The sequence below is a fragment of the Myotis lucifugus genome, unplaced genomic scaffold, assembly GCF_000147115.1.
Source record: "Myotis lucifugus unplaced genomic scaffold, Myoluc2.0 scaffold_520, whole genome shotgun sequence".
NCBI lineage: Eukaryota > Metazoa > Chordata > Mammalia > Chiroptera > Vespertilionidae > Myotis > Myotis lucifugus.
Window position 1 is genome coordinate 229,580 of NW_005871568.1, and position 17,141 is coordinate 246,720.

Genomic DNA, 17,141 nt, shown 5'->3' on the forward strand with positions numbered 1-17,141 from the left:
GCCTCCGGGTCCCATTCTGCTCCTGCCTGCTGAGTCCCCAAAGCCAGGGTCCCTCTTAGAACATCATCCTTAAAGGTTCTCTCTCACAGTGGCCTGTGACCTCCCAACGGAGCACATCTGCAGTCCGCAGGAGGACCGCCAGGGGTCCAGGTGTGCTCATCCTATGAATCCGCCTGCCCGGCCAGGCCTGGTGAGGGAGAATAAGCCGAGTGCTGGGGGTGCTGGGCACCTCTGCTTTAGTTTGAGTTTCTGGTCTGTGCCCACCTGTGTTTAAAGTTTGAGATGGACGAGTGGGGCCGCATGTATGAAACTGATGTGCAATCTCAACTGGAGTCTCCCCCGAGTCTGTGTAGGACTCTTCACGGGGAGGCCCCAGCTCCTCGAGGGGCCTTCTCCCTCCTCAGGCAGGGGCAGGCCGGGCTGGGAGGGGTCCAGGAGGCGGGCTGTGCAATCTTCCAAAGGCAGCCTGGTATCTGGGGAAGGACTGGGAGTCAGGCCCCCGGTCTGCTGGTGCCTGGCCTGCCTCTCGCTCTGTGACCGTCTCAGCCCACGTTCAGCTCTTTAATCCGAGCATGGGGCGGGTGGGCTGAGATGATGTTCTCTTCCATTGATTAATGCACGACTTGTGCCATCTTGTGACTCACTATCCATTTCCGTGGCAACCAGGCTCTTTCTTCGTCAAGGTAATTGCCATGAATCGGTGGGATTCAAAGGGGTGATACTATACTGTGTGGCCCAAAAGGCTTAACTTTAACATCACCCCCAGTACATGGCCAGGGACTCTGATCTGCGTCCACTCCCATGTGGATGCTGGGAGGCAGCTGCTATTGACGATGGGAGAAAAGCAAGTGAGAAAACAGAACACGTAGCATGGTCCTAAGTTTGTCTTTTTAAAATGAAGAGCAGATAGGTAGTTAGAATGCAAGGGGGCTGAGGGGGAGGGGGAGACATGCATGGGAGGGTACATGCCAATATGTTTAATATGAAATGGGTTGTTTTTTGCCCCAGTAAGACCGTAGATAGATTTTAAAATATTTTTTGGGATGCTCCGTATTTCCTGGTTTCCACAATTACCACCTGTTATTTTGTATAAAACGATGGTTGAAGCATAATGAGTGTAACCATGGTCCCTGGCTGGCCGGGCGCAGCTCCCCCGCGGGCTCTACACGCAGGCTCATCTCCTCCCCACAGCGCCCCTGTCCAAGTGCAAACCGTGAGGGTGTGTACTGATGTGTCTTTTCTTGGAAGAGGTCCCGTGGCTTTCACTGACTTCCTAACCGGCCCTGTGATGCAAGGAAGAGCCAAGAACACCCCGCGCCACGAGGAAGGGTGTGTGCGCTTAGTGAGTGAGCGAAACACAGCCCACGCCAGGTTCCTACTTGCCCCACGGCAGCGCATCTGGCCTCGGCCGGCCACCTCGCTGGTTCCAACCACTGGCATTTAAGGCCCCCGACTTCGGTCCCATGTCCTGGTTGAGGCGGGAGAGAGTCCCAGGCGTGGCCCAGAAGCAAGGCACCAGGACCAGATTTGAGTATCAGATCCTCCAGATGCCGGTCACGTTGGGCAGAAGGCAGCAGTGTTTTCACACAGCCTTGCCCCCATCTGGCCCCCGAGCCTGGGCATGTTTGGAAAGCCTGCCCAGGGAGGTGATGGTCCCAGCCCGGCTGCCCTGGCGCCGCCCTTGGAGAGGCCCCCCAACGCGTGCTCTAGAGCCCAGCACTTCCTGGGGGTGGGAGGGCCTGCGAAGGCGGAGTGCCTTTGTTTCCTCGGAAATCACAGCGCTTGACTTTTAGCCACATCCAGAGCTGCTCTTGATGAAAAGGGGAATAGAGTGTCTGTGGCCGCGTCGTTTTGCATAAAAATTGAGGTGTGATTACAAAGTCTTTTCATTTCATGTAACCAACTCTAATCTAAAAGCCTCTTCAAAGCTGCCTGCCTCTTCAAAGCCGGAGTGAACAGCTAGATGTTGAACACCGGCTTGGAGGCCTAAGCCCCAGCTCACTTTTTTATTTCAGAGACAAAGCGAGAGAGAGAGAGAGAGAGAGAGAGAGAGAGAGAGAGAGAGAGAGAGAGAAACATCAATGATGAGAGAGAATCACTGATCGGCTGCCTCCTGCACGCCCCCCACCAGGGATCAAGCCCGCAACCCGTGTATGTGCCTTGACCTCCTAGTTCATAGGTCAACACTCAACCACTGAGCCACGCCGGCTGGGCTGCCCCAGCTCACTCTTAGATGAAAACTGCATCCTGGCTTTTCGGGCTCACCTCTGCCAGGGGACTCCAGCAATGCCGTCCCGCCCAGGCCTGCCCATCCTGAACGCTGCCTGTTCATTTCTCACCCGTTTCCGGCCCTCCTGGTGAACTGCTCCAGGGAGGACCTTAAGTGCAGAGCTTTAACCTTAATGAAATGTGAACCCTTGCTGGGAAGGCTGTGGTCTTGCCCATTGAGCCCCATTGCATTTTAATGCCCTGGGGCAGTACCCCCCACCCCCCACTTTCTTTTCTTCTGGATAAGAGACTCCTTTGTCCTATGTCCTCAACTCATGCTTAGGGGTCTGGAGAGAGAAACTAGAAGTGGGTGCAAGAAAAGTCAAGATTCAGGGAGCAGAGAGAAGGACTTCATCCTATAGAAACCCACAGATGAAGGGGACGGCCCACACTTGGCCACGGGATAGGCCTACAGTCTTAGAGTCAGTTGTGGCTGAGCCGGGTGTAGGCGGCGGGACCGACCTGAACAGCGGCAGCCTGAGCAGGAGTGGGAACCACTGCGCTGAGTCAGGCGGCGGCCCCCACTGAGCAGCCTTGCGAGAGCCTCTCTGTGTATCCATGGTAACCTCCTTGTTTCTCTTTGTCACCAGTGGAAGGACTGAAAGTGGTGGAGATTGAGAAATGCAAGAGTGACATTAAAAAGATGAGGGAGGAACTGGCAGCCAGAAGCAACAGGTAAGGTCTGCGCTGGGTGCTGGGTGAACAGCGGGCGGGGTGCTCTGAATGGGCGAAGGCAGGGAGCCTCTGGTCTTCGCTTTCCCAAAAGCACAGCTGGGGCGCCAGATCCAGCTCTGGCTGTTGGAGGCAGCCCTGCTCCTGGTGGGATTTGCTCTTCAACTGCAGCGCTTTCTGCTCAAAAAAGAGCACTCCTGGCATGGGGGCTGGAGGCTGAGTGCGCATCCAGGGGCATAAGCCGCCAGATCAGTGTTAGGATTAACTTACCAGATTGAAAGAAGTTAGCTCTAGTTTTTTAAGAACGGGAACAAATAAGAAGAAAAGGCTCTTGGCCTACAGAGGTCACTCCTGGGCGGACGTCCCCATTGTGCAGAGCGATGGGTCAGGGAGAAAGGCCCCCAGCCGTCCTGGGCTCAGAGTCCCGTGTCCTGCCGAACAAGGGGTCCATCCCCACGTGCCCCTGTGGAGCTGAAATTTGTGAGCAAAGACCCCAGTCTTCGTTACGCCCCCTCGAAAGTGGGTTTTTCGTACAGTAGGACCTTCTCCCGGAACCGTAGTCACAGCAGATGCTCATGTTTAGGGCAGAGATGCTCGAGAATTTAGCACTTACTGGGTGGGCTGTGGAGAGCTCTGCTCCCAGGGACCAGCCTGCTCTGCTGGATTCTCTTCCCGCCCCGAGTTCCCACCCTGGAGACCGCGTGGTGATACCGTGGCCGCACCCCCAGCCACCACACGGCTAATGCTGCGGAGGTTCCAGGGGGGCCTGGCGGGATTTCATGGGGACTAACGCACCCAAGGGCAGCCCTGCCCGTGCGCCAGCTTCTTACAGAGTCACCTGACGGTTTGGAAGTCTCTCCCTGTTTTAAAACGCTGAGTGCAGCCTGCTTAGCAGAGGGGAGGGGGCTGTGTTAAAGGGTCGTCCAGGGGCAGGAGGTGAAGGGATCCCGGATCTTCGCACTCAGTCCATCAGAGTCCGGCGGGGCTGGCGGCCTCGGGTGGGCTTGGGAGTAGCCTGACAGCTCAGAGCCCTGTTGGCCTGTGTCCTACAGGGACCAGGTCACCTTTATGTTCTGCTGACGTGGCAGCTCCTTTGGATTTCAGGGTGTCTCATCCCATTTGGTCTGGGGAGTCAGGGCAGAGGAGTTTGTGACCACAGGAAACGGAGAATAATTCATCCTCGCCACCCCGTAGTGGGAGCTCCTTAGGGGACAGGAGGTGTCCTCCGTGTGACAAGTAACAGTCCTGGAGTTGCTCAGGGCTGGGCCCTCGGGCTGGGACCTGGTGTGGCAGCTAAAGGACGCTCAGACCTGACCTGACCCTTGTCACGGTGTCACCCTGGCTCAGGACTTCCATGGCTCAGCCTAGCCCTCCGGCTGTCCGTGTGCCCCAGCCGCCACACACCGGACCTCCATCCTGTGGCCAGTCCTAGTGCCCCATTGCCCAGGCCCTGTTGGTTATGCTTAGCCCCATCCCCTCTCCGATGGGCCTCAGACTGGCTGCCATGGCCAAGCGCCACGTCCATTGTGGCAAGAGGGCGGTCGCCCAGTGTGGTGCCACCTGGCACAGCTGCCCTCTGCCCAGGGCCAGGTGGAGCAGGTCACCTTGGAAGGGGATATGGGTCCAGCACAGGTGGCCTTTTCAGTCACCCAGCAGCATCGGAGGGAAGAGGACTCAGCTCGAGTTCTGGTCTTTGGCTCTGCTTCTGCCCCTGGTCTGTACAGTGGGCGGGAGAAGCCCCTGCCCAGAGGGTGTGTCTCTTGAGCTGGAATGGTGCCCCCTTGGTTCCTTCCCACCTCTGTGGGCATCACTCACCCACAAACAGCTTTGTCCACGGAGCCCACAGAGCACTAGACATCTGTGGCCTCTTGTCCCTTCTCCCATGACCTAATGCCACCTGCTCAAAGCGCCAGGGAAGGTCCTGAGCCCAGCCTCGCGGGTCTCGCCCCAGCACCCTAGTTCCTCCACCTCCCGCCCTTGGTAGAAGCGAGGCGGGACGGGAAGGGTGTGCCACTCACGGTGGGCTTTCTGGCCTGCACGGTCCTGCGGGTCAGATTGCAGGAGAAAGAACAGGATGTTGTCCGAGTTGTATGAGCTTCCTGTGGCTGCTATAACAAAATACCACAAACTGGAGGGCTTAACACAATAGAAATGTATCCTGTCGTAGTTCTAGAGGCCAGAGGTCTGGTATCAAGGTGTCAGTACGGCCACGCTCCCCTGCAGGCTCTGTCCCAGGCCTCTCCCAGCCCTGGCCGTGCCGGCAATCCTCGGGGTTCCCTGAGCTGTAGTGACATTACTCCCGTCTCTGTCTTCACATGGCAGCCTCCCTGTATGTATATCTGTGTCCAATGTTCCCTTTTTAAAAGGACTCCAGTCCTAGTGAATTAGAGCCCACCCTGCTCCCATTGGCCGCGTTAGCTGAGCACATCGGTAACGACCCTGTGTCCAAATGAAGGCACACAGGCCCCCGAGCTAGGACTTTAACATGTGACCTTTGGGGGATACAACTCAACCCACAACACACCACAGGGGGAAAATACACCTGATTTCAGAGCCCGTGAGAGGAAGCCAGCCTGGGGCCCAGAGACAAGATGTCACCTGCAGGCCCCGCTCTGGGGCAGGGCGGGCTGAGCTGAGGTGTGGTGAGCGCTGGGGCTCACCCCAGTATGGCACCGCCCCCCAGAGAAGCACATTCTAGAACTCACAGCTCCATAATCCAAAGAGAAGACGTCCAGCGTCCTGGGCTCCAAAGGCGATATTCTCAGCAGACAGTTTCACAGCAGCCCACAGAGGCGAGAGACAAGAGGGGGTAAAAGTGACTCCTCCGTCAAAGACAGGTGGGGGCAGGGGGCGGATCTCAAATGTCACCACACACTTAGAACAAAGAGTCTGTGTCCTGGGCTCAGTCCTCAGCAGCATCACCCCCCAACCCCCACCCCCCAGGCCGGGCCCAGGAGCTCACAGCCCCTTCTGTGCCAGAGAGAACAGCCTTCCCTTTTCTTTATGGGAAACAGACGGAGGAGTGGAACAGGCCGTGGCTGGCGCTCTCTCCTGTCCCTGTTGGCGGCAGGGTTCCATTTTTATCAGCAGGGGTGTCATTTCAGCGTCCCTGGGACCCGGCCTGTTAAGTGGGACCCCCCTGCGGTGCTGGGGGAGAAACTGCACCTCTGAGTAGCTCTTCCCATGATGTCCACCCTGCCCTGCCTCCCTGCGGGGGCGGAGAGGACAAAGGCACCTGCCGGGCGAGCCCCACTCTGTCCCCACGAACCAAAGGCTAATGGGCCTGAAGTGCCGACCCAGGTCCACCCACACAGCACCCCTGACAGGGCCTCGGGGCCAGGTCTGCACGCACCAGACCTCCTTTTCCTCTCGGGGAGCAGCAGACAGCAGCCAGGTCACTACTGTGAGCCAGGGCAGGCTCACAGACACCCCCAGAATAGGCTGCCCTCCCCGGAGACACACACCTTGGGGTTTCTCTTTTTCCCCCCACGAGGGAAGAGGTCCAGTGGCCTGCTGGAATTTAGGCCACAGGGTGGAGCTTGCTGGTTGACTCGGGGCAGGGGAGGGCTGCAGGAACATGAGTGGCATCTGAGGGCTCTGGGGTCTGTAATCTCAACTGCATCTCCAACAAATGGCCTTGACCAGTGGTGTGAGCCCCAGGGGAGTGGAGGCTGAGAGCCCAGGAAATGAAAAGAAAAACAGAATAGAATGAAAAGGAAAGGCACCATGCCAGCTGCTCTATCAGCTGGAGGATGCTGGTTCCCATGGCAACTGGGTGCAGAGGGAGCAGGCAGGGCCGCCTGGCGAGGTGGAGAGGCCCTGGCACAAGTTGCCAGGCACCCAATGCTGGGATTTTTGAGGAAGCAGCTGGATTCCAGCTGTCCAGCCCTCTTGCCACAGCCCTCCTGGCAAATGCACACGACTCACCTACACGGCATTCGCGTGGGTATTTATACAAAAGGGGGTAAAAGCAGAAAAAAGGTCATGATAACGTTATCTCTTTTCTGAAGTGCACAGACCAAGTTCAGCGCTGCTCAGGAATGTGCAAATGGCATTTCTCCTTCGCAGGGTGACATGGAAATCCTGTGGTTGGGACCTTCTATTGGTTCACTTTGTTACTCTTTTGTTACACCCCCTTCACACAGGAAGCTGTCACAGCGACTCTGATTGCTCCTATTAGCGTAAAGTTGAGGGGAGGAGTAGCAGCATGCCAAGAAAACAGTACCGAGGGCTCCTTTTTCAGAAAGAAAATAGCTTGATTATCCTGAGTTTGCAAGCAGCACAGCCTCCTTGTAAAGCCATCAGACTATCCTGATGTGGGGGTGAATTGCCAAGATGACAGCAGCCACAAGGCCCCCAATTCACATGCGGACACTGATTTCCCATAAGCATTTTTGTTTGTTTGTTTGTTTGTTTGGGGGGGGGGGTTTGCATATAAACATCTAGTTTTGAAAAAACAACTAAGAAATACTATGTTTAATTTTTTCACGCACAGCATTGTGAGAGAGAAATAGGTCAGGTTTAACCCACATGTGGCTCACCCCTTCTTCCAGAGGGCACAGCGCCGGCTCGCTGTCCACCCACCGTGAGCGTGTTTGCTCGCGCCTGGGAGAGTATTTCCGCACTCCTGTTCAGTACATGCTGCGGGCAACGCTTCTCTTTTCACCCAAACTTTCCTCACCTCACATCGCTTCCTCATTTATCTTAAAGATCACTCTGTGCCAAAATGGCTTCAATTACTTCCCATTTGGGGCCATTTAAGTCACTTCTCGTTCGGTTCGGTGTTTTTTACACCAACAGATAACGCGGCGATGAATGCCTTTGTGCACAGAGCTGTTTGCTTGTGTCTAATTCTTCTCTTAAGGTGAATCCCCCAGAGTAGACATTCGAGCTGAAAGGGTGTGCATTTCTTCATGGCTCTTACTGTACGACCGTCAATGGCTCTCCCACAAACTGCACAAGCTGCTGCTGCGGCACGTTGATGTGCTGGCTCCCGCCCACCAGCCTGAGAATCTCAGACAGAGGGGTGCAGACACCCCCACCCCCTTGTGCTCCCCATCAGCGGGAGGATGGAGAGCACGTTCACATACAAGAAAGTTAAGGTCCCCAGGTGGGGAGGGGGCCACGGAGAGGCCAGATCTCCTGGGGTGGCCCTCCACGTCCAGCCCCGGGTACGACCCCACGAGCCAGCACACTGTCCCCGATACCGGAGGGTGGCTTTCTATCCAGAACACACCTGGCTCCTTTCCTTCTGTTCTTATGTGGGACACCTTGACATTGAGTAATGACGAAGACCGAGCCAGGTAGCAGATCCACCTGTCAGCACGTACGTGATGGGAAAATTGGGGGCATCCTGAAGTCGTCTTGGGGGCCGGATTGATAGCGTGCAGTGCGGCCACACCCCCGGGCACCGGAGAAGGGCTTTCTTTTAACAAGGCTGGGCTCTGTGAAGCAACACCAGCAGGTGTGTGGTGCGTTAGGTGAAAACAGCTAGCGGCCGAGGAGGACGTTTGTACAATCCCACCTTTGTTTGAAAGCACGGGGCTGTCCGTGTGTGTCCAGGCCTAGGATGTTCCGGAAGAATACCCCACACCGCAGCAGGGATTCCCAGGGTGTTCGACTTAAGAGGAAAGGAGGGGGTGACGTAGGAACTTCGATTTTTTTTTATTTTACTTTACTTCTGTGTTGGTTGAATTTTATGGAAGGAACGCACTTTGCTTTCATCATTTTAAAAAGTTTTTAGGAGCTTATCTGTAATGCAGACCCATGTTTCCAAGAGCCCACTGTACCTGGGGAGGCCCAGCAGGGGCCCTGGGGGTTAGTGATGAGACGTCTCTGGTTTTATGACTTATCCTCCCACAACAGATACGACCAAGGGCGTCTGTAGGGTTTGCTTTGGGCTTGGCATGGGGTTTGCAGTTTGTTTTGCTCTGAGGAGGTGCCCACAGTCCCTGCCCACGTGAACACCCAGACTGAAGCGACGGCGCCAGACTAACCTTTGCTTCCCCCCTCCCACCCCCAACCCCCAGGACCAGCTGCCCCTGTAAGTACAGTTTTTTGGATAACAACAAGAAGTTGACACCTCAACGCGATGTCCCCGCTTATCCCAAGGTAAGATGAAATTCTGCTTCTGAAGATCCAGCATCTGTGTCCACAGCCCCGGGGCACAGGCCCCGCCCTCGGCCACCCTGGCCTCCTGGCCTGGCCGCCCAATGTCTGCACATTTGCAGAAACAGCTCCTGCCGCGGCCGTGGGCTGCCGGACGCACCTGTTCTCCTTAAGCAGAATAGTTTTCTCTTTGACATTTGTTTAGCTAAAGTGGTCCCAGACCATAGCTTACTGTGGCGGGAGGTAAGGGCTAAATTTTTAAGTAAATTTTTAAAATTCTGTTTTCTTGGATCTTCTGTCCCTGAACAATACGCTGTTATGAGAAGTTTTGCTTTTCGGTCACAAAAGATTTATCAGTGACCAGAGACCCCGGGCCCTTGTGAAAGCAGCAGGGCCCCAGGAATTGGGGAGGGGGGGTCTCAGGATGGTGGTCACCCACCTCAGCAGAGCCCTCAGCTGGTGAGTGAACGAGCCCCCTGCCCAGCTGACCTTCAGCATCCTCTTGAGCTGATATTCGGCTCCCGCTTGCTCACAGGGGCCCGGGGCCTGCAGGTTGTCCGTGGTTTGTTTGTTTTTGTTTTTTAATATGTTTTGATTGATTTCAGAGAGAGGAAGGGAGAGGGAGAGAGAGATAGAAACACCCATGATGGGAAAGAATCATGGATCTGCTGCCTCCTGCACGCCCCCTACTGGTGGTGGAGCCCACAACCCAGGCATGTGCCCTGACTGGGAATCAAACCGTGACCTCCTGGTTCTTGGGTCGACGCTCAACCCCTGAGCCACACCAACCAGGCTTGTCCAGGGTTTTCAGATGGACACCACGGTGTCTCTTCTGTAGGAAAATGTGACCTAAATCTCTCATGTTCCAGCCCCAGGGAGTCATGAAGCCCAGCCTAGGTCCAAAGTACAGGGTCTCAATGCTCCACTGCGGTTCCTAAAAAAAAAATAAACCGAAACCCCATGACCCTTGGGGAACATGATATCTAATCCCAAAACACCATGACTGGCTGAGGTCTAAAATCGCAGTCCTGTTTCCTGTGACGATTTAACTCTGACTCGTGTCCTGGAGGCCCTCAGCCCACAGCTAAACCAGATGGGCTCCCGCAAAAAGCAAACCCAAACCCGCTTCTGAGCCAGTATTTGGACTCACGCCAAGCAATTTTCCCCGTGACCTCACTTTGCTTTTTCACATCAAGTTTATTGAGATGTTACCTACGTGCAGTGAGTCGCATTGTATGGTGAATTTTGACAAACTTGTGTAGTCACGGAGCATCCACCACAGTCAAGGGATGGAGCGTCCCCGTCACCCCAGAACGGTCCCTCGCGCCCACGTGGGCATGCCCGGCGCTCTGGCCCGGCCTCGGGGTGGGATTCCCGTCCCTGGAGTTTGCCCGCCGCCAGAATTCTTGCAGAATGTAGCCTGCAAGCCTGTACACGGGTGTCCTTGCGGGACAGAGGAAACGTCCCCGTCCCCCAGAGGTGACGGCCGTGGCTCAGCCCAGAGGCTAACGCCCTCCTGTCCTTTCCAGTACCTGCTCTCGCCAGAGACCATAGAGGGCCTGCGCAAGCCGACCTTCGACGTCTGGCTCTGGGAGCCCAACGAGGTGAGTGAGGGAGCCCCCGGGACCGGCGTCTCGGGACATGACGGAAGCATCCCCGTCACTCTCCCCCTGGCCTTTCTCCTCTCTGTTCTTTTTGTTGCTTTTTTCACTTGATTCTCCAGATTTTAGTTAAACTGACTCTTGATTGGCTCAGGGGGGATCCTGGAGACAGAACTCAGGAAGGGGGTGTCAGACAGAGGAGCAGGCATTCAAGTGCAGGGGCTCGAACCCTGGGATGCTGGCTGCAGGTGCTCACCCCAGGGAGCATCATCGTCGAGAGTCCCCAGGGGCCCTGTACTGACCCCACAAACACCCTCTCAGCTGCCAGCTGCTGCCCACAGACCCCCCACACTGTGGAGATACACCCCCCCCCCAAGAGCAGCTTCTATGGGGAAAGGCGCAGCCGGCCCCCAGACGGGCACACGTACAGGACCTGGGAGGCGAGGCACTTGGCAAGATTTTTTTTTACTTTCCCTTTTGCTGAGACAACACCAAAAAATGAGGTTTTCTTTGTTTGGTCTAGTTACCAAATCATATCAGTCATACCCGTCTCTTCTGAACCTCAAAAACACAGAAAGTCCCTCATCACAGACATCAGGCCCCCAAAATCTACGGACTCTTCCCAGCTTTGCAGTAGCGGAGACGCAGAAAGGCTGCCCCCAGCAAGCTGCCCGCCTGGACGAGAGCGGCAGCAGCCACATCTCTGCGACGGCAGGAAAGGGAAGTTCACCAGCGCTGGCCCACTCCCAGGGCGCTGGGGTCCCCCGAGTGAACCCTGCTTGTGCTCTCATTCCTGCTCCCCCAGAAAAGGGGAAGCCGCGGCAGCACTGACCAGAAACCCGAGATTCCGCCTCCTCCCGCCGCAGCCAGCCTGAGGGGAGCCCCCTGTGTGCCAGGGATGGTCCCGTAGAAAACACTGGGCCAGATGGCGCACGTGCTCCACAACGTCCAGGCCAGGAGCGTGGATATGAAGGAGCAGGAGGCATTTTAGGGGAGCGGCCATCACCTGCCAGATCAGTGCACCGTGAGAAATGGATCGGGCGCGGGAGGCCACGTGGCCTGGAGAAACGAGAGGTGTGACCGTCTCAATGGCCCAAACCGTGCAGGTCCCTGCTTCCGGCAGGTGGACAAGCACCACTATAGAGACCGAGAAAAAGCACGGTCCCTGGAGTCATTTGTCCTCAGCCACGAGGAGCAAGAGGGGAGCCTGGCCCCTGATGGCAAGGCACCTGTGTGGGCATCGCTGCCATTTCTGTCTCCTCTGAGCACAGGGTGATGTGGCCAGAGAGAACGGGCCTCACATTGAGAGGTGAAGGATTCACGCATCCATGATGGGAAGGCCGCCTCCCTGTCCTACAACACGTGGGGTGTATGTACATGTGGAGTGTACATGCAGGGCCAGCGTGAGAGGAACTAGACAGCTCCCTGTGGTGAGCTCGGCCTCTGTGTGGCCACCTGCTGGCCTGGGGCTCCTGCCAGCACATCTCAGTGGTTCAGAGACTTGTGAGGGGCCTGGTTCTTCCCGCTGCCTATGGTGACAACCAGAGGTGCCCAAAGACTGGACCCCGGGCCTCTGGCAAATCTGGGGGTGCAATGAATTTTGGACCATGGGCGGCAAAGATGATCAACTGAAGAGTCACAACTGAAAACTTAGAAATCCCACCTGGCCCTCGAGAAACTGCATCTGGCCACCCACAAAGCACCTCGCACCCTGAGCACGTCAGAGCCCCCAGTGGCGATGGTTCACCTCTCTCCCTTCGAGCAGGAGAGATGCTGTGCCCAGCATCCCCCAGGTCCAGCCCAGCGTTCCCCCATCACAGACCAGGAGTCCATGACCTCACACTGCTGCTGCCCCCATGACCTTGCAGCTGCTGTCAGAGCTCCCGGGGGGCCGGGAAGCGCAGCGTGGCCGCCTCTACTGAGCACGGGGCTCACAGGCTGGGCCTCCTGGTCACCTCCTGAGTCCTCCACACTCCCCACCGCCCAGCTGTCCGACCAGGACCTACCACCAGCTTGGAGACAGATGCATGGCCACATAACTCCTGCTCCAGACACCACACGTGCCTCAGACATGGCACCAGATGGTTTCGTCTGCCGATCATTTCATGCAGCTCGCGGGGGTTGCCTGGAGCGGCGCATGGGCTGGTGGGTGGGGCAAGGGGTGTCAGGGCTGCAGTCCTCAGTCTGGAGGGCCTGCCATGCCTGCCCAGGCACCAGGCAGCTGGAGGATGTGACAGAGGCAGGGCACAGGCGTGTGGCCCTGGGCAGAGAGGCGCTGGCCGGTGTCAGCTCTGCACCCCCACCCCCACCCCCGGTGACATCTTCACTGCCCCTGCTTTGCAGGTCTGTCTCCCTGGGCTTCCCATCCAAGACCTGCTTTCCCAGAAGGCAAAGCCCACTTTGTCAAACTTTCATTTATTAAAAATAATTTAATCTGTCTTCCCTCGCTTAATTAGCTCCAGAGCTCTGAGCGATATTTAAATAGATGATAACAGTGACAGTAAATCCTCTTTGGGACTGAAAACAAAATCTATTTCAACGTGAGCAGGATTTTTTCTTTTTTTTTAGAAGACAGTGAAGTAAGGTTGCAGGGAGGGGAGGGCGCTTACCCAGAATGCACTCACCTTCTGGACTAAATTTAACACATTAATAAGTGGCTCTAGGGCCCCAGGGGGCACAATGAGGGTGTTGGGGATGGAAGTTGTTGGCCCCTTTACCCTCTGGCTCAGGCCTGAGGCGAGTGAAGGGCCTTTCTCTGGGGCACGGCTCTCAGGTCTGAGTTAGATGGAGCCGAGTCCCGGAGCATCCGACTGCCAGGTTGACCCTCTGAGATTGTGCCTTGTGAGTGGAAATAAATGAAATCATCTCTGATGTGGTCCTTTGGGCGCAGCACACTCCCTCTCATCCAGCCACTTGCTGTTCCTTCTTGTATAGAATTCCATTGACTTCTGAACACCGACTGCTCTTTCAAACCCCCATCCCTTCTGCGGGATGCTGAACCCCCAGTCAACAGGCTTCACTCTCGGGGGACCTGGGCCAGGGAGGGCTCTCTGCTGGGGACGGGCCTGGAGAAGCTGCCCGGCTTGCCCTGCGGGCCTCTCCCGGGACGGTAGGGCCGGGCGGCCCGCGTGCTGTTGACCACCCTTTGCTCTTCCTGTGCCCGCAGATGCTGAGCTGCTTGGAGCACATGTACCACGACCTCTGCCTGGTCAGAGACTTCAGCATCAACCCCATCACGCTCAAGAGGTGGCTGGTAAGTGGCAGCCCCTGCAGTCCCTCTTGAACACAGTTTCATCCAGTTACATAGGAGTGGCCATCCGGGCACCGTCTTGGTGGCCCTGGGCGCTCATGAGAGTTCTGCCAGGACATTCCACCGGTCTGTGCCCCCACCACACACTCCACCCCTGCGCTCCTGCTCCAGGAAGTGAGAAAATGGTGAGGACAGGGCAGACCAGTGCAGCCACGTGTGCTAAAGCAGGGGCGTGTGTGTGTGTGTGTGTGTGTGTGTATGCACGTGTGCACAAGTGTGTATGAGTGTGTGAAAGTGTCTGAGTGTGTGCATGTTTGTGAGGAAAGTAGACATGCGTATGTACATGTACAAGTGTTTGCATGTGTATGAGTATGTGTGAGAATGTTATGAGTGTCTTTGAGTAGGACCATGTGAGTGAGCATGAGTGTGTTCATGTGTGTTCATGTGTCAGTGTATGTATGTGTGTGAATATGCTTGTGTAAGTATTGTGTGTGCGCATGTGTGTGTGAGTGTGCATGTGTGAGTGTATGTGTATGTAGGTATATGTGTATGTGAGTATGTCTGTGAGGGTGTGCCTGTGTAAATGTGCATGTGTGTGCATTTGTACATGTGTGGCTGTGGGTGTGAGTAGTATGTGTGTGAGTGTGTGCATGTGTGAATGGCATGTATGAGTGTGTGTTTAGCAGGACTTTTTAAAAATAAAATACTGCTCAGAACCAAATATTAAAGGTCAGACAGTCACTGGGACCCCGGTAGTCCCCCTGGCTCGGCCCTGGACACAGAGGAATGTCCATGTCCCAGTGTGGCTGCTCAGACACCCTGAGTCTAGGAGCCCACGGTGAAAGCTGGAGGTCTGTCCCCACACCTGCCCTCCGGGCCACCCATCCTCACCTGTACGCACAGGAGCACTGTTGGCCTCGGGGTCAGACGAGGGCGGGGCAGGGAGCATCTGGGACGGCTAGCGAGGGAGCTGGAGAGGGCGGTGGGCACAGCGCGGGCGGTCAGACCCTCGTCTCCCGCAGCTCTGCGTGCACGACAACTACAGGAACAACCCTTTCCACAACTTCCGGCACTGCTTCTGCGTGGCCCAGATGATGTACAGCATGATCTGGCTCTGCGGGCTCCAGGTGGGTCTGGGGGAGCCCCTCCAGGGGATGGCAGGCACGCACCCCCACCCAGAGGGGACAGACAGCCTCCAGGGAACCCACCCAGCCCATCAGTGTCATCGCCCTCCTAGGCGAGGCGCTTCTGAGTCACTGAGCAAGTGGGCCCCCCTCACCCCACCCCAGAGAGGGGGCGGGTCCTCTCCCACCAGGCCAGCGGCTGGAGGGGGCTTCATCCTGCCCTTATCACTCGTTTCCCACCCCCCTCCCCCCCCTCCTCACCCCATCCCCCTCCTCTCTAATCCAGGAGAAGTTTTCCCAAATGGATATCTTGATCCTAATGACCGCAGCCATCTGCCACGATCTGGACCACCCAGGATACAACAACACGTGCGTGCACGGTGACTTTTCGTTTTAAAGGGCACTCGGTTCAGCTCAATACTCAGACCAGCCCCAAATCGGAACATCAGCAGAGGCCTCTGACCCCCCCAGCACCACCTCCATGGGACACAGCTCCCCACTTTGGAACTTTGTCCAAGGCCTTGGGCCTCCCTGGGCAGACCCTTCAAGGTTGCCAAACCCTACGAGGCTGCCACACCCTCTGTGGTCCTGGCTCCAGGCTGTGCCTCTGCACAGGCCTGAGCCCTGGCGGTACCTGAAGCAGGGCCTGATGCCCACACGGACAGGGATCTCACTCTGGATCCCACGCCCCCCACGGCCGCCTCCCCACCCTGTTCCCACAGGGACCGTGCCAGGGCTAGGACAGCGAGAGGAGGGTGGGTGAGCGGGAGTGGAGGGGTCCACGGTGGGCCGTGGGGCTTTGCTGGAACATTGATCCGTTCCCACCTCTTGGAAGCAAAGGCACAGAGTCCCACCCACCTGACCGCCGCAGTCCCGACCGCGTGGCATTGGTTTGCGTTCACAGTGACGCATGGCTTCTTTCTATCAGACGTGTGTATCTGTGCACCGAGTCTTATTTTACGCACAATGAGCTCAAATGTGCCCGAGAACCTCGCTGCCGTGGTCAGGACCATGGACTCTAAGGCATGGGAGCCCGTGGGCACCCACTCCCTCAGTGCCCACCCTCGGCGACGGGCCAGCACAGGGCCTGGACCACAGCATCCGACTCTTCTCCCAAATGCCTGCCTTTTGCACATATTGAAATGTCTGCAAGGTGCCATCCCGAAAGGCCCGGGCGCCTTCAGGGCACCGTACAGAGAAATGGAGACTTCTGGGTGCTGTCCACCTGGCAGGACTGTAAAAACCTGGGATCATCTCAGTCAAGGGGCAGCAGAGAGTCAGGGAGCCAGAAGTGAGTTCCTGGCACGGGCGGAGTGCAGCCGCCTTCACCAGCCCCTTCACAACTGCCCCCCAGCCCCTACGGGCAGCACTGTACCCCTCGGCGTGTTGCCCTGACACACAGGCGCCTCCGAGTGCGGGCTCCTGAGGCTCCTGTCCCCTCGCCCCCAATTCCAGGTACCAGATCAACGCCCGCACCGAGCTGGCCGTGCGCTACAACGACATCTCGCCCCTGGAGAACCACCACTGCGCCGTGGCCTTCCAGATCCTCGCCCAGCCGGAGTGCAACATCTTCTCCAACGTGCAGCCCGACGGGTTCAAGCAGATCCGACAGGTGTGCGGGGGTGGGGGCACGCTGCCTGCAGGGTGAGGGGGAGTTTGGGGGGAGACAGCCAGCACGACCACAGAGAACCCCTTCTCCGGGCTGAGGCTCCTGGTCACAGCAGCGCCCACAGGGACCCTGGGGAGCGGGCCTCCCTTCCCCCCGCCTCCAAGGCCACAGAGCACCCAGGAAGAGGTGCACGCCCCTGGCCTGCGTACCTGGGAGTCCACTGACGGCAGTTCACACCCGGGGTTGAACTTATCCTTGGAGATACGCCCTTTCTCCATTGCCACACAGGGAGTGAGGCCCACAGACGCTGGGTAACCTGCCCAGGGAGCACAGGGAGTGCACAGCAGACCCTGGACAGACACACCTGCCACATCCAACCTAGCAGGGCCCTGACCACTGTCCCCTGCCACCCCATGACCCAGTCTGCCCACTGCCCACTTCAGCTAAGAGACTTGACCACTTCTCGGGGCGCTTTGGGAGGAGGCTGAGAGCGCCCCCTGTCCTGAGAC

At 57.1% G+C, this 17,141-nt stretch overlaps 1 protein-coding gene across 5 annotated transcripts in view; it reads left to right on the forward strand.

Moving 5' to 3' along the window:
• PDE9A (phosphodiesterase 9A) overlaps nucleotides 1–17,141 on the forward strand; it is an 85,795-nt gene that overhangs the window by 57,392 nt on the left and 11,262 nt on the right. For all 5 annotated transcript variants that reach the window (XM_014446256.2, XM_023745146.1, XM_023745148.1 and 2 more), the window contains 7 exons: nucleotides 2,859–2,943; nucleotides 8,970–9,051; nucleotides 10,578–10,652; nucleotides 13,816–13,902; nucleotides 14,922–15,026; nucleotides 15,310–15,392; nucleotides 16,479–16,635. In XM_014446256.2, coding sequence (XP_014301742.1) covers nucleotides 2,859–2,943; nucleotides 8,970–9,051; nucleotides 10,578–10,652; nucleotides 13,816–13,902; nucleotides 14,922–15,026; nucleotides 15,310–15,392; nucleotides 16,479–16,635 — 674 coding nt within the window. The remainder of the gene's footprint in view (nucleotides 1–2,858; nucleotides 2,944–8,969; nucleotides 9,052–10,577; nucleotides 10,653–13,815; nucleotides 13,903–14,921; nucleotides 15,027–15,309; nucleotides 15,393–16,478; nucleotides 16,636–17,141) is intronic.